The 15,648-nt window shown below is 44.2% G+C and overlaps 1 protein-coding gene across 2 annotated transcripts in view; it reads right to left on the bottom strand.

Moving 5' to 3' along the window:
• Positions 1–501: 501 nt before the first annotated feature.
• Positions 502–15,648, bottom strand: part of SPDEF (SAM pointed domain containing ETS transcription factor) — a 27,140-nt gene continuing 11,993 nt past the window's right edge. Inside the window, exons 2-5 of one of the 2 annotated variants that reach the window (XM_069073505.1) lie at positions 8,911–9,108; positions 7,815–7,859; positions 7,547–7,693; positions 502–1,309 (exon numbers count right to left, since the gene is read on the bottom strand). In XM_069073505.1, the coding sequence (XP_068929606.1) occupies positions 1,131–1,309; positions 7,547–7,693; positions 7,815–7,859; positions 8,911–9,108 (569 nt within the window). In that variant the 3' untranslated portion in view covers positions 502–1,130. The remainder of the gene's footprint in view (positions 1,310–7,546; positions 7,694–7,814; positions 7,860–8,910; positions 9,109–15,648) is intronic. The other variant, XM_069073506.1, reaches the window with a different exon arrangement.

Genomic DNA, 15,648 nt, shown 5'->3' on the forward strand with positions numbered 1-15,648 from the left:
GGAAGGAAAAGTAAGAGAAAGGCAGGTCTGATTTCCTTCTCCTTGTTATCCTTGGCCCTGGGGAAGGAGTCCCTTCTCTCCACTCCAGACCTTAGCTTCAGATCAGGCAAACTCCAGGGATTCAAGGGATGGAGCTAAAAAAGACAGATTCTCCTTGCTGTTCCCTATCATGCTCATTTCTCCCTCTTTGCTTTGGCTCATACATCCCCTTCCATACTATTCTCCCAGATTTTTTTCCATATTCTTACCCATCCTTCAAGTCTTCCCCATTTTCTTCCTCTGAAAAGCCTTCCCTGGCAAATCCCTCCCCCAGCACAAACATTTCATCATCCTTCCCTCCCTTCTCTGGACCCTTCCAGTCCGTACTTGAGCTGGATTACCATTTTTGATCTGTGTGCACGTTTATGTGTATGTGGGTGCCTCCCCAACTAGACTTAAGGACAAAGCCTCTGATTTCTCTAGGGTGCATCCCACACCCACACCCACTCCTTCCTAGCCCCAAACACAGACCAGGTTCTCAGTGACCCTTTATGGGATTAATTGACAGTGGAAAGGCCGATAACAGGCATCAGGGGGCTCCAGTTGGGTTGGGATCCCCAGTCAGGGAGTAGGAAGAGTGGGCAATAAACAGTTAAAAGAGTCCTCCCTTGGGAGGTTATTCCAGGGTACACTTAAGTCACAGTGACTGTGTGTGTGTGTGTGTGTGTGTGTGTGTGTATTTTCTCCCCCATAAGAGAGCAGAGAAAAGGGTAAGAGAGCAGGTTAATATTTTGTAAGGAGAGTCAAGTTAACAATTTGGTCAGATAAAGACCCCCACAGGGCCCCAGTACCAGATAATATACTTGTGTTTGTTCAAAGAGAAGACCAGTCCTCCACCTCCCCAACACAGGCCCCTTGTTCCTTGGACAGGGCTCAGCTCTGGGGTTGGGCAATGAGCCAATCTGGAGCTCAGCCTTCCCAGTCTCCTTGGCCTAAGCACAGTTCCCAGCAGCACTGACTAAGGTCAGGGGGTTCTGGGTAGAGTAGACAGGGCCTAGGTTGGGGTAGCGAGCAAGCTGAGAGAAAGGTGAGCCAGTGGGGTGAGATCAGAGTCCCAGTCCTGGCTTCCTGTATCTGGGGCTGCCCCCCAGTCAAACAGGATGCACAAATTGGTAAACCAGTCGCTGGGAGATGTCTGGTTTGCGAATGATGCCCTTCTTGTAATACTGGCGGATGGAACGGCTCAGCTTGTCATAGTTCATGGCGGGACGATTCTTGCGGATACCCCACAGCCGGGCCACCTGGGCTGAGTCCTCAATCTTGAAAATACCTGGAGAAGGTTTGTCATAGGAATGTAAGGAATCAGGATAGGAGAGCAGGGTGAAGGATAGAGAGAGACAAGGAAAGGCATAGATCAAGTTAATTTAGATAAGTTTCCTAGATGGTGGAGAATTTGGGATAAGGGGCATGTTTGGAGACTCATTTCAAAGTCTTCACTCTAGACCAGGCTGCAGTAGGGAAAAAAGGAGGAGTTGATGGGAGTGTGTGTGTGTGTGTGTGTGGATATCTTCTCCCTAAACCTCTCCTGCCCTTCAAGCAAATTAGAAATATCCCAATAGTCTGGAAAATCTATGAGTCCATCTTTGTGCCTTTAAGCAGGACTGTATCCAAGTCACTGAGGAAAGATGGTCCCCAGATTATTTCCCCTAAAATCCTCTTTCTGGAGCAGGGCAAATGTTATATTGCCTCTCAGATAAGCAATTTGATACCCCTCAGTCCATTCCACCAAGAAGCATCTTCCAATGGTTACCTACAGTTGCTCTCGCTGCAATCTTAATCTCCTCCTTTCTTCAAGGCCAAGGTCACCTGCCTCCTCTCGATTTCTTTAGCCCAGAATGACCTCTCCTCTAAAGTCTCACAACTCTTACCTTCCCCTGAGAGGCCAGCAGCCTGGAGTAGTGGAGAGAGCATCTGACTGGTGTCAGAAGATGTGGGTTGGAATCCAGCATCTGCCACCTACTGGTAGCATGACTGTGGTCAGACCATTTAGGCTTAAGTTTTTTAATGAATCACTTGACAAGGTCTCTAAACTTACTAATCTTGTGGATAAATTGGGGAATAAATAATAGCATGATTAAGTGTATTCAAAACTGGCTGAATGACCAGATAATAATGATAATATTTATAATAGTTAACAGTTGCCATCTAATCATATAATTTTTTTTTGGATGGGGGAAGGCAGGGCAATTGGGGTTAAGTGATTTGCTCAAGGTCACACAGCTAGTTAAGTGTCAAGTATCTGAGGCCGAATTTGAACTCAGGTCCTCCTGACTCCAGGGCTGGTGCTCTATTCACTGTGCCACATAGCTGCCCCCACCATGGAGTTTTTTTTAAAAGATTTGCAAAGCACTTTGCAAATATCTCATTGGATCCCCTCAACAACCTTGGGATGGAGGTGCTATTATATTAGGTCCATTTTGCAGATGAGGAAACTGAGACAAATAGTAAAGTAACTTTGCCCAGGGTCACATACCTAGTGAGTGTCTGAAGCTGGATTTAAACTCTTCTTCCTAACTCCAGGTCCAGGGCTCTATCTATTGCACTACATCTCTGTCTTAAAGATTAGTCATTAAAGGGTTAATGCTAATAAAGTTTTATTCTAGTGCCTCATTGTGACATGGTGGTGGCCTTGGACTTTCAAAGCTTATGCTGGCAGGGTGTGAGCTCTGAAACTCTGACTATCTTTCCAGGTTGGATATATATGTCCCCAGTAGTAGAGGGCATGTGCTTTCCAGAGACCAGGCTGGCTAAGTGTGGAAAGGCTCATTGCCGGTAGGCTGGCCACTTTGGTGATGACCTAGGGACCCATGAAACAAGGGAAGACACAAAGTGATCCTCAGTCCTGTGTGGGCCCTTTCTTCTTCTGTAGTGATGTTGGCAGAGTACTGGAAAAGGGGGTAGAGGGTGCAGAGAATCAGGGTTTTTAGATCACTTATAAACATTAACCCAACTCTAACGTGACATACTTATCCAGTGACCACTAGGATAGCTTGCAACTAGAGGAAATGAATTAGATTTTTTTGAAGGAAATGAATTGTATCAATCTTTACATTCTCATGATAGAGGTGATCAGAAGATATCGAGGAGATGCAGCTAGATGGGAGGATGGTGCATGGGTCCTCCTTGGCAAAAGCAAAGAGAAGATGAAATCAATTTTGTCATGTGGAGCAAAGGCAAAAAGAAATGGATCTTTGTGGGACATGAAGCCATCTTCCCTTACATTGCTAATGTCAAATGTAAGTCTCTGGGCATGGGAAGGGGAAGGGTACTAGCTAAAACTATGATGATGTCAATAAGAAGGCATCAATAAAAATTTATTTTAAAAAATAAGTAAAAGTTGCAAAGCTTACTGCAGCTAATGTACTGGTGACAGTCGAGTCAGAGTCAGAGGGTAGAGAAATTATATGACAGTATCCCTAAGTCCCTCCAAATAAAACTGACATATAACTTAACATTTCTTTGATGGCTACAATGCCATTGTCAGTATGGAGGATGGTGGTGAAAAATATGGCTCAGGATCAAGAAATCCAAAAGGCTGAAAGCTTGCAGTTTACACAAAAAACATACATCACGAATATGTTATTCAAGAAGATGAACATTAAATAACATCCAAAAACCCTTGACTATAACTGCACAGACAGGAAATGGATGGTTTCTGATGTGTGGGATCCTTTACAAAGTGACTGCCAAATCATTAACTTGTTAAAGAAAAAAATCAAAATCAGAATTTAAAAAAGAATAAAAATGAGAGCATAAGCATGAATTTTTGTGGCAGAAAGAACTCCCTCACACACAAAAAAGTGAGTACCCATTGCCCAGGGAAGATTAGAACAATGGTGTTATATGAATGTGAAATGCTAACTATGAGGGTTTCTGAGAAACATGGGAAGACTTGTATGAACTGATGCAGAGTGAAGGAAAGACCAGAAGAATAACATATGAAATGACCAGAACCAGTGGTGCAGTAGATAGTGTTGGGCCTGGAGTTACGGAGTTCTGAGTTCCAACCAACATCAGACATCTACTGTGTGGCCCTGGATGAGTCACTAAACATTTGTTTCCTCATCTGTAAAATGGGGATAATAATAGCACTCACAACCCAGGGTTGTTGTGAGGATCAAATGAGATAATATTTATAAAGAGTTTAGCATAGTGCCTGGAACATAGTAGGTCCTGTATAAGCAGTTATTATTATTAAAAGAAAACTAAAAGGAAACTGAATTCTGATTAATTGTAATGATTAATCTTGGTACCTGAAGTTAATATAGATAATTAAACAAGCCTTGTTCTTTTGTCTCAAGAAAGAAGATGACAGGTACACAACAGTGCATACCCTGCCAGTGACTTAATAAATGCTGGTTGACTGGGCTCATATGCCAAAGAAGCCATCAGTAAGAAGAAAGCTGCCATATGCATCTAAGTATTTGTAGCAGCACTTTTTGTAATAACAAAGAATTGGAAATAAAATAGATGCCCATCAAATGGAGGGGAGGAATGGCTAAACAAACTGTGGTACATGAATATAATGGAATATTATTGCATGAATGCAAGGCTGTATGAATACAGAGAAGCATGGAAAGATCTACATGAACTGACATAGAGTGAAGTAAACAGGACCAGGAAAATAACATAGACAGTGACTACAGTTCTATAAATGGAAAACCAACCACACACAACAAAATCAAAAGTGAATATAACAGAATTATAAAGGTCAAGGAGGACTTAATGAAGAGATATGAGAAAATTCAGGGGACAGGGAGGTGGTGTAGTGGGTAGAGCACCAGGCCTGGAATCAGGAAGACTCATCCTCCTGAGTTCAAATCCAACTCAGACACTTACTAGGTGTGTGACCTTGGGTAAGTTGGGAGAGATAAGGTACCTGTGTCCTATGTCCTGAGGAAGCTAGGTGGTATAGTCAATAGAGTGTTGGGCCTGGAGTCAGAAAGACTTATCTCCCTGAGTTCAAATCTGGCCTCAGACACTTACTAGCTGTGTGGCCTTGGGTAAGTCACTTAACCCTGTTTGCCTCAGTTTCCTCATCTGGAAAATGAACTGGAGAAGGAAATGGCAAACCACTCTTTGCCAAGAAAACCCCAAATGGCATCATGAACAGTCCGACACGACTGAAATGACTGAACAACCACAACCCTAGACAATGCCTCCACCTCGTGGAGGAGGGAGGTCCACAGGTGTTAAATGTTGCACTTTCTGTCAGACTTTTTCAATGTATTAACCGGTTGGGTTGGTTTTTTTATCATCTTTTTCTTTCTCTTTTTTGAGGGGATCTTAAAATACTATTAGTTATTTGGGATAGCTCTCTAGGCATGGGAGGGGGAAGGGTACTGGATAAAACTATGATGATGTCAATAAGGAGGCATCAATAAAGATTCATTCATTCATTCATTCATTCATTTATTTTTGCTGCATTGGAGGGGGGAAGTCAGGGCAATTGGGGTCAAGTGACTTGCCCAAGGTCACATGGTTAATTTTTGTGTTTCATGTCTGAGGCTGGATCTGAACTCAGGTCCTCCTGACTCTAGGGCCGGTGCTCTATTCACTGTGCCACCTAGCCGCCCCAATAAAGATTTACTTTTAAAAATAAGTAAATTAATGCTTATTGAATTATGTACAACAAGTACTCTAAAGTAGAAAATCAGTAAAGGATCAGGGATGGGCATCTAGGGAGACCAAGGGATAAAAGACAGCTGAATGCTTCATTGCTACAGTGGTATCCTTAATGCCTTTATAATGTTGAGATTTAGTCAAGAAAACCTCCGCGGTGTGATCATGGCAGAACATGGGTAAGTATTACAGGATGAGAAGGTGTGAAGGGGTTCTTCCTCCCTTCCCCCTGCCCCCACTGTTAGAGGGAGGATCCTTGTCAAGGAGAACACAGACACAACGAAGTAGAAGTAGCCATCAACATAACTAGCAGTCTCTAGTGGGATCTGTCCTTGGTTCTGTTCTGTTCAACATTTTCATCAATGATTTGGATAAAAACACAGATGGCATGCATGCCTATCAAACTGGCAAATGACGCATTACTGAGATAAATAGCTCGGGAAACAGCATCCAAAAAGACCCTGGCAGTCTGGAACACGCGGCTAGATCTTATTAGATGGGGTTTTGTTTTTGTTGTTTAGTTGCTTTAGCTGTGTATGTCTCTCCATGACCCCATTTGGGGTTTTCTTGGCAGACATGCTGGAATAGTTTATCATTACCTTCTCCAGCTCTTTTTGCAGATGAGGAAACTGAGGCAGGCAGAGTTAAGTGACTTGCTCGGGATCACACAGCTAGTAGGTGTCTGAGACCAGATTTGAGCTCAGAAGGAGGAGTGTTCCTGGCTGTGCCACTTAGCTGCCCTGAGTCAAGATGACCTAAGTTCAAATCTAGACACAGGCTCTCACAATCTGTGTGACCTGGGGCTAGTCACTTAATCTCTGCTTTCCTTAGCTTCCTCACTTGAAAAATGGGGATAATAATAGCACCTACTTCCCAGGTTGTTGTGAGGATCAAATGAGATAATATTTTTAAGGAGCTTGGCACAGTGCTAGGCACATAGTTGCTACTGTTATTGCTGTTCAATTGTTCAGTTGTGTCCTACTATTCGTGACCCCGTGGACCACAGCAAGTCAATACCGTCCATGAGATTTTCTTGGCAGAGGTACTGGTTTGCCATTTCCTTCTCCAGGGTGGCACACACTAGGTACTTAATAAATGCTTTCCCCCTTCCTCTCTAGTCCAACCCTTTCCTTTTACAGAACAGAAAACCGAGAAATAGGAAGTAAATTGACCAAGTTCACACAAATAGTACATGGTATGACTGATAGGAAAATGTTTTGCAAGATTGCACACATGTAACCTATACCAAATTTCTTACTGTCTTAGGGAGGGGGGAGGTGAAAAAGGGAGGGAGAAAATCTAGAACTCAAAATTTTAAAAAATGAATGTTAAAATTCGTCTTTACCTGTAATCTGAAAAAATAAAATACTATAAAAAAACAAACAAACAGTACATGGTAGACAAGATGCTAATCTTTTTTTTGGAGGGGGGAGAGCAGGGCAGTTGGGGTTAAGTGACTTGCCCAAGGTCACACAGCTAGTAAGTGTTAAGTGTCTGAGGTAGTATTTGACCTCAGGTCCTCCTAACTCCAGGGCCAGTGCTCTATTCACTGAGCCACCTAGCTGCCCCGACAAGATACTAATCTAAGAATCTGAATTGTTCTGTTACTGACTTATCGTGCCGCTTTGGTCAGATCACTGCCCTTCTCTGGACCTCAGTTTTCTCCTCTGAAGGTGGGCCCAGGGGGTCTCTAAGGTCTAGAGTCCTCCTCTGGACCTGTCTTCCCACCCCTTTCCCATTCCTGAAGTCCATCCATTCCCATTCCCATTCCGAAGTCTTCTCATCCCCTCCCTCTCCTCCTCCAGCCTCCTGCTCAGGGGTCCTCATTGCCTCGGGTCTCCTCAGTTCCCCATATGGCCCTTCTCCCCCCTCTCTGCCCACTCACCTTTCTCCTTATTGAGCCATCGGATGAAGCGGCCATAGCTGTGTGGTTTGAGCAGTAGCTCTTTAAGAAACTGCCAAAGGTGGATAGGCTGGCCAGAGCAGGAAGAGTCTACTTCACTGTCATTCCAGGTCTCCTCACTCCCCACTGCTGGGGGAAGAAGGGAGGAGAGATGTACTGCTCAATCCGGAAAGGCCCCCTGTTTGCCTTGGCTTATCTGTCCCCCCTCCACCCCCTTACACCCCTAAGCCCAGCCTCCCAAGGAGCTCACCACAGACATGCAGAGCTCCAGAGCTTCTCTCTTTCATCCAGGTGGCTGTAGCAGAAGGAAGGGCTTGATGAGAATCACAGAGACACCAGCCTGAGTGTCAGAGAAGAGGAAGGCAGGGACCTTAGGACACTGGGCCTAGAGCTGAAAGGGACCTCAGAGGCCATCAGATCCAACCCTCTCATTTTACATATGAGGAAACTGAGGCTGGGAAAGTAAAATGATTTATCCTAGATTACAGAGGCAACCAGCATTAGAGTTGAGATTAGAATCCATGTGCTGACTCAGAGCCAACTTTCTTTCTCTTGGACCACATTGCTTCCCTCTGAGTCATGGGAGTGGACTGCAAGGCTCAAAGTGAGTGTGTCAACAGTGTGGAAAAATAACCTGATAAGAAAGGAGTGGTGTCCAGAAAGAAGGAGGAGATAGGGCACATTTGGAATGTCTAGTTCTAGGTGTCCCATCTGGGGAAGAATATTGGCAGGTTGGATTCATTCAGAGGAGGGTGACCCAGGATGATTGAGGGGACCAGAGAGTCAAAAGTATAACAGAGGTTAGGACAGGACTGGAATTGGTGCTGAGGGTGGGAACAGGAATGGAATCAGGATTGAGAATGGGACCACAGGTAGGGCTGGAGCAGAGAATCACATTTTTAGAGCTGGAAGGGACCTTTTAAAGCCATTGAGTTCATTTTACATATAAGGATACAGGCACAGAGAAGTTAAATGACTAGCCCAGTTATCTTGTGTCTGAAGTGGGATTTGAACCCAAGCCTTCTGACTGAAAGTTCAATGTCTTATTCATGACATTAGGGAATGAGGATGAAGCAGGAGATGTGCGTGGGGGCCAAGATCAAAGGACTTGTGCCCTAATTAGAGTTTAGGACAAAGGGGTCAGTTTTCCCCCGAAGAGAATAGATGCCAGGTGGAGCCCAGATGCATCTTCTTGGTGTATTCTGTCCCAGGGTAAGGGTCATCATAGGGTGGGATGCCACAGTGGTCAGCAATGGCCAGTGAGGAGCAGCAGGAGTACAGCTGCCCCTTGGGTTTGTTGGGCCCAGCCTTTGCACCGTTGCCCCTCAGCCCCTGCCCATGCCTACCTGACTTCCAGATGTCCAAGTGGGCATGCAGAATATCCCCACAGAGGGGTGAGCGCTGGCGGAACTGCTCCTCTGACATGGCACACAGCTCCTTGCCCCCCAGCTCTTGGAAGGCTTTGCCCACTGGAGGCAGCCGGTACTGGTGCTCTGTCCAAAGCAGCCATTTCTGCACGTTCCCTGGACTCCAGTCACTGGGGTCTGTAGGGGGAGAAGCTGAGCTCTCAGTTCCTGAGACTACAGTGCCTATGCATAGGGAAGAAGGCCCTCTGGGAAGGGTAATGAGACTTCTCTGTTCCCTTTCCCTCTCCCTCCCCACCATATATACCTTCTATTAATCCTTTTCACAGGACTTGTTGTATCTGACTCTTCATGACCCCCTTTGGGGTTTTCTTAGCAAAGATACTGGAGTGGTTCACCATTTCCTTCTCCAGCTCATTTTACAGATGAGGAAACTGAGGCAAACAGTGTTAAGTGACTTGCCCAAGGTCACACAGCTAGTAAATGTCTGAGGCCAGATTTGAACTCAGGGAGATGTCTTTCTGACTCCAGGCCCAACACTTTATTGACTGCACCACCTAACTTCCTCAGGACACAGGTGCCTTATCTCCCCCAACCAGACCCCTGAAGGCAGGGTATGCATTTTTAATCTTCCCTGTATCTCACTCAGTGTCTAGCAGAGGACCGGGCACATAATAAATGGACAGTGGAGGGGACTCTTGGACAACTTCTGAGACTCCTAATTCTGTGAAATACTTGTTGACACTAATGCCATGATTTGAAGGGTCCCTTCAAAGAAAGTTCCCTTGCTCCCAGCAAAGATATCTCCCCCATAGGCTGCCAGAGGGCATGAAATTCTAGCACCAGAGATTCAATTTTTTAGGTTCTGAAGGTTTTTTGCCTCTTTGAGAATGTCCTGTTTAAGGCAAAATTTCTTTTTTCTTTTTCTTTTTGGAGGGCAATTGGGGTTAAGTGACTTGCCCAAGGTCACATGGCTAGTAAGTGTTAAGTGTCTGAAGCTGGATTTGAACTCAGGTCCTCCTGACTCCAGGGCCAGTTCTCTATTCACTGTATCACCTAGCCATCCAATGCAAAATTTTTTAAGAATAAATGTAAAAGGGGTGGCTAGGTGGTACAGTGAATAGAGCACCTGCCCTGGAGTCAGGAAGACTTGATTTCAAATCTGGCCTCAGACACTTAACACAAAAACTAGCCGTGTGACCTTGGGCAAGTAACTTAGCCCTAATTGCCCTCCCAAAAAAAAGCAAAAAAAAAAAGAATAAATGTAAAATCTTAGATTTGGGTTCAAAAAGTCAACTTGACAAGTTTGAGATGACTATATAGCAGTAGTTAATGGTGGGGAAAAGATCTGGATTGTTTTTTTTTTTTAGAAAGTCCAATATGAGTCATGGCATATGGCAGTCAAAAGGTACTTGAGCCTTAGACTTTACTGAAAGAAATCCTGTTCAGAGCAATATGTATTTAATTCTGGATGCTCATTTAATATTAACTAAATGAAGAGTGTACATGGCAGCCTGGATGGGCCTTGAGATCTTGAGGTGAGATGGTATTAGAACTATGATTTCATTGGTATTGTGAACACACTTTTTCCACCTTCTCTGAAGCTTGCAGTTGTAGAGACTCACCCAGTGTCCTACAATCGTTATTATGTAACAGAAGTAAGTCTCCCTGACTCTGAAGGCCAACTCTTTGTCCATTAGGGTACAATGTCCCCTGATGCTATGGATGTATATTGAAAACTTGTGGAAGGCTCAGGTGGCAATTGCTGATTGGACCCTGCCAAATCTCAGACTCGGATGACTCCTATCTTCCCTGATGCCTTTGCTCCTACACATCTGCTTAACATAGGTGGAGAAAATCACACAACCACTCTGATTGAGCCCACTACAAATTTATGTTAGACATCTTCAGGTAAGACCTCCCTCCCACTAGGCAATCCTTCTACAGCTCCTTTATCAGGCCACTATCCCACTCCCCTCAGTGGCTCTTCCCAACCTTCTCATCTCTCCTCAAACCTCCCATGGCTTCCTCTCCTCCTGTTTTCTCAGTTGAGAACCTTGCCTCATATTTCACAGGAAAAATTGAGGCCCATTTACTGTGGGCCTTCTTCTTCTTCTCTCCTTTTCCTTATCTCATATCACTCAAATACCTTTTGACACTATCTCCTGCATCTCTTACCTTACACAAAAAGTTAGCCTTACTTTTTACCCTTCTACCTACAAAATAGACCTCTTCCTTTGTCCTCTTCTCCAGCAGGTTGCCTCCTCTGTCATCTCCACTCTATCATTTATCTTCAATCTCTTTCAGTCTATTGGCTTCTTTCCTACAATTTAGGAACATGTTCATGTCTCCCCCTCCCTTAAAAAAACCCTTACTTGATCCTTCCATCTCTACCATTGTCCTATGCCTTCTGCCCTCCGTGGTCAACTCCTTGAAAAGGTCACGTATGATAGATGCCTCCACTTTCTGCATTCTCACTCCTTCTTACACAATCCCTTACAATCCGGTTTCCAGTTGCTATCATTGCCCTCAGAGTTAGCAGTGATCTTTTCCTGCTCCTCAGTCTTCTTGACCTCTCTCACACCTTGACACTGTTGAACACCCTCTTTTTGATATTCTCTTCTCGCTAGATTTTCAGGACACCACCTGTACTGACTGTCTGACTACTACCTGTCAGTCTTCTTTACTGGATCTTCTTCCAGATCACACCCTTTAACTGTAGGTGTCCAGGGTTCTGTCCTAAGCACTCTTCAATTTTCCCTCCCTACTACTTCACTTGGTGAGTTTATCAGCTCCCATGGATTTGATTACTGCTTCTATGCTGACGGTTCTCAAATCTACATATCTTGTTCTAACCTCTCTGTTGTCCTCCAATTTCACATTTCCAATTGTCTTTTAGACATTCCGAACTGGAAGTCCAATAGACATCTTATACTCAGTGTTTCCAAAATGGAACTCAGTATCTTTCCCCCTTCCTAACTTCTCTATTGCTGCTGAGGGCCACACCATCCTCAGGCTGGATAAAACCTAGGCATCATCCTCAACTCCTCTATCTCTCACCACCTACATTTGCCAACACCTGCCAATTTCACCTTTGCAGCATCTGTCAGATATATGTCCCCTTCTCTCCTGTGATACTGTGACCACTCTGGTATAATCCCTCATTACCCCACACCCTGATAATTATAATAGTTTGATGATGGGTATGCCTGCTTCAAATCTTTCCCATTCCAACCCATCCTCCATTTAGATTTTCCTAAAGCTCAGGTTCAATAATGTTACCCCTCTGACTCAATAAACTCCCTCTCACTTCCAGGATCAAACATAAAATCCTCTGTTTGGCATTCAAAGCCCTTCACAAAAGGGCCCCCTCCTACCTTTCCAGTTTTCTTCTACCTTACTATCCACCACATACTCTGATCCAGTAGCACTGGCCTCCTTGTTATTCCTCAAACAAGTAACTCCATCGGGATATCTCTAGCCAGTTTCTCATGCCTGGAATGCTCTCCCTCCTCCTCTCTGTTTCCTGGCTTCCTTCAAGTCCCAATTAAAATCCCATCTTCTACAGGAAGCCTTTCCCAACCACTCTTAATTCGAGTGCATTCCCTCTGTTCGTTATTTCTTATTTTCCCCATAGATAGTTCATTTGGGCAATTTTGTTTGTCATCTCTCCCATTAGATTGTGAGTTCATTGAGAGCAGGGGCTGTTTTTTGCCCTTTTTTGGTACCCCTAATGCTTAGCACAAGGCCTGGCACACAGTAGGTGCTTAATAAATGGTTACTGACTGATTATTTCCTGGGTGGAGGGAGGTTAGCTTTTCCCATATCAATCTAAGTAGAGTTTGGCTGATATAGTGGACTAATGACCCTAGGGATACTGGCCTATCCCACTTAAGGTCATTGATTAGTTCTCCAGAAAGCATGATTTTTACTAGATGAAACAATGTAATAGGAGGAAATATTAAAATTCTATCCATTGACAAGTGGCCAAATATTTCTGTGGGCTTTCATTACTTTTCAGTGGAGTTTGGTTATAACATATTAACAACATCAGCTATATGAGTGGGAGCAGATTATGTCTGTACAGGATTGAATTTAGGGAAAGACTGGGAAAGAAGCATTTATTAAGGACCTACTATGTTATATACTGTGTTGAGCCCTTTACAAATATCTCATTTAATCCTTATAACAACCCTGGGGGGGGTAGGTAGGATTATTATCATTCCCATATTACAGGTGAGGCAGACAATCTTATCCAGGCTTACAAAGCTAGTGAGTGTCTGAGGTTAAATTTGAACTCAGATCTTACTGACTCCAGGCCCAATTATTTATCTAGAAGGATCATCAGTTTGAGATCAGAAATTAAACAGGAGAACTGGGTATGATTATAACTAAGGGGAGGACACACTGGGATTTTCTTCCAAGGAAAACTGGGAGGGCCAAGTGGTAGCCAGGACAGATGTTAGCCATGCATCAGGGAAGCTATTTGACCTAGAAGTTACTTCTTGTATATCCCTTCTTTAGATCTCAATTTCCTCCTCATCTGTAAAAAGAGAGCAGTGGAGTGGACAACTTCAAAGGTCTCTTTCCAGCTCAAATATTTCATGGTTCTATGATAACATAAGCATGAATTGGCCTTGATGTCTAGATTCAGATCATTTTAGGCTAAGTTGTAATTCAACAAACAGTTCAGTACTGTGAGTCTTTTTCTTTCTTTCCTTTACATACAATCCAATCTTTGTTGGTAGATGCATTAAGGAGAGTTCTGTGCTCTTGCCAAGAGAATCTGGGAGAATTGGTGAATCCTACTGGCCTAAGTACAGGCTGGGGAATGTGGTTGTGAGGTCACAGGACATCAGAATGGCAAGGGGACTTGGAAATCATTTAGTCCAACCCTTCCATCTTACAGATGAGGAAGCTGTGGGCCCTTGGCCCTCCAAGTTTTGAACCTTCCAGCTCCAAGACCAATGATCTTTCTGTTTCATTTATACTACACAACAGCTCTAAAATGCCAACAAGTAAATGTCAAATAAAGGATAGTATGAGTATATTAAAGGAAGTCAACCAAAGTCAGGAGCAGTTAGGTAGTGCAGTGGTTAGAGCATTGAGCCTGGAGTCAGAAAGACCTGAGTCCAAATCCAGCCTCAGATACATACTAACTGTGTGATGCTGGACAAGTCATCTAACCCTGTTTGCCTCAGTTCCTTCTCTGTAAAATGAGCTGGAGAAGGAAATGGCAAACCACTTCAGTATCTTTGCCAAGAAAATGGGGTCATAAAGAGTCAGACAGGACTGAAATGACTGAACACCAATAACCACAAAAGTGGACCAAGGGGTGTAACATGTGACCTTAAGTGGAATAGAGCCTGCTTTCTCTCTTTTCTGGCCTAGGGACTAATTTCTAGCTAGGAAGAAAGTGCAATGTGTTATAGTGGAGATAAATATGACCTTGAACAACAGTAATCATAATAGCTAACACTCATATAGTGCCTACTATGTGTCAAGTGTTGTACAAATATCTCATCTGATCCTCACAACCTTGGAAGGTGGGTGCTATTACCATTCCCGTTTTAGAGATGAGGAAACTGAGGGTAAGTGACTTGCCCAGGGTCACACAGCTAGTAAGTAGCCAAATTTGAACTCCAGTGTTCCTGACTCCAGCTTAAGCACTCTATCCATTGCACCCCAGCTATCCCAACTTATTCAGCCTCTCTCCTCTCTCAACTTCTTTATCTGTAAGATAAAGATAACACACTTGACCTGGAGGAGGAGAGTAGCTAAGATCGCATGCCTGAGAGCAACATTAAAAATTTTGGTTTTCTATAGAAAAATCGGTATCATAGCAATAACACTAGATTTGGGGTGAGAGGACCTGGGTTTGAATTTTGTCTTTGCAAAGTTCTTTTTACCTTTGTAAAAGAACTTAACTTCTGTTTGCCTCACTTTCCTCATCTGTATAAAGAAAGGACTGGATACAATGTTCTCTCCTCCTCTTGAGCATTCTACAGTTTCTGTTATTACTACATAAAAGGGCAGGTGGGGGAGGAAGAGGGACTGAAAAATAAACACTCCATTTCACACCTGTGCCTGGGCTAGGCTTGTCTCTGCCCCAGTCCCCCTCTCTCCTCCTTTAGTCTAGAAGGATAAGAGCTGGCCTGAGCCTGGCATGGAGCCAGCGATGTCTGGCCATCTCTTCAGAGGGCTCCTTGCCTCCCCTGGCAGCAGGGTTTCTCTGATTCTCCCTTGGTGGCTTTGGGGAGAGGCTGTCTTAGGTACAGACAGATTTCAGCAGGATACACAGAAGAACCCCTCCAAAACCAAAGCTACGGTATCTGAAGGTGGAAGGGGCTGCTTGAGGAGGTGGGAGATTCCCCTCTCCTGGGGTTCATTACACAGAGGCCAGAGGAGCTCATGCCAAGGATGTGCCAGAAGGGAACAGGTTGTACTAGATAAAAACCGAGCTCCTTTCCAACTCTAAGGTTCTGTGATACATTATTTAACTTCAGGGCACAGCCAGCCTGGCTGCAAGGCAGGGAAGGAGAGAGGGAGAGAGAGGGAGGGAAAGGGGGCGAGAGAGAGAGAGAGAGAGAGAGAGAGAGAGAGAGAGAGAGAGAGAGAGAGAGAGAGAGAGAGAGAGAGAGAGAGAGAGAGAGAGAGAGAGAGAGAGAGAGAGAGAGAGAGAGAGAGAGAGAGAGAGAGAGAGAAAGAGAGAGAGAGAGA

This window comes from Petaurus breviceps, unplaced genomic scaffold (assembly GCF_028583685.1).
Source record: "Petaurus breviceps papuanus isolate PSGF00001 unplaced genomic scaffold, PetGlider_PUasm1.0 90865, whole genome shotgun sequence".
Taxonomy (NCBI): domain Eukaryota; kingdom Metazoa; phylum Chordata; class Mammalia; order Diprotodontia; family Petauridae; genus Petaurus; species Petaurus breviceps.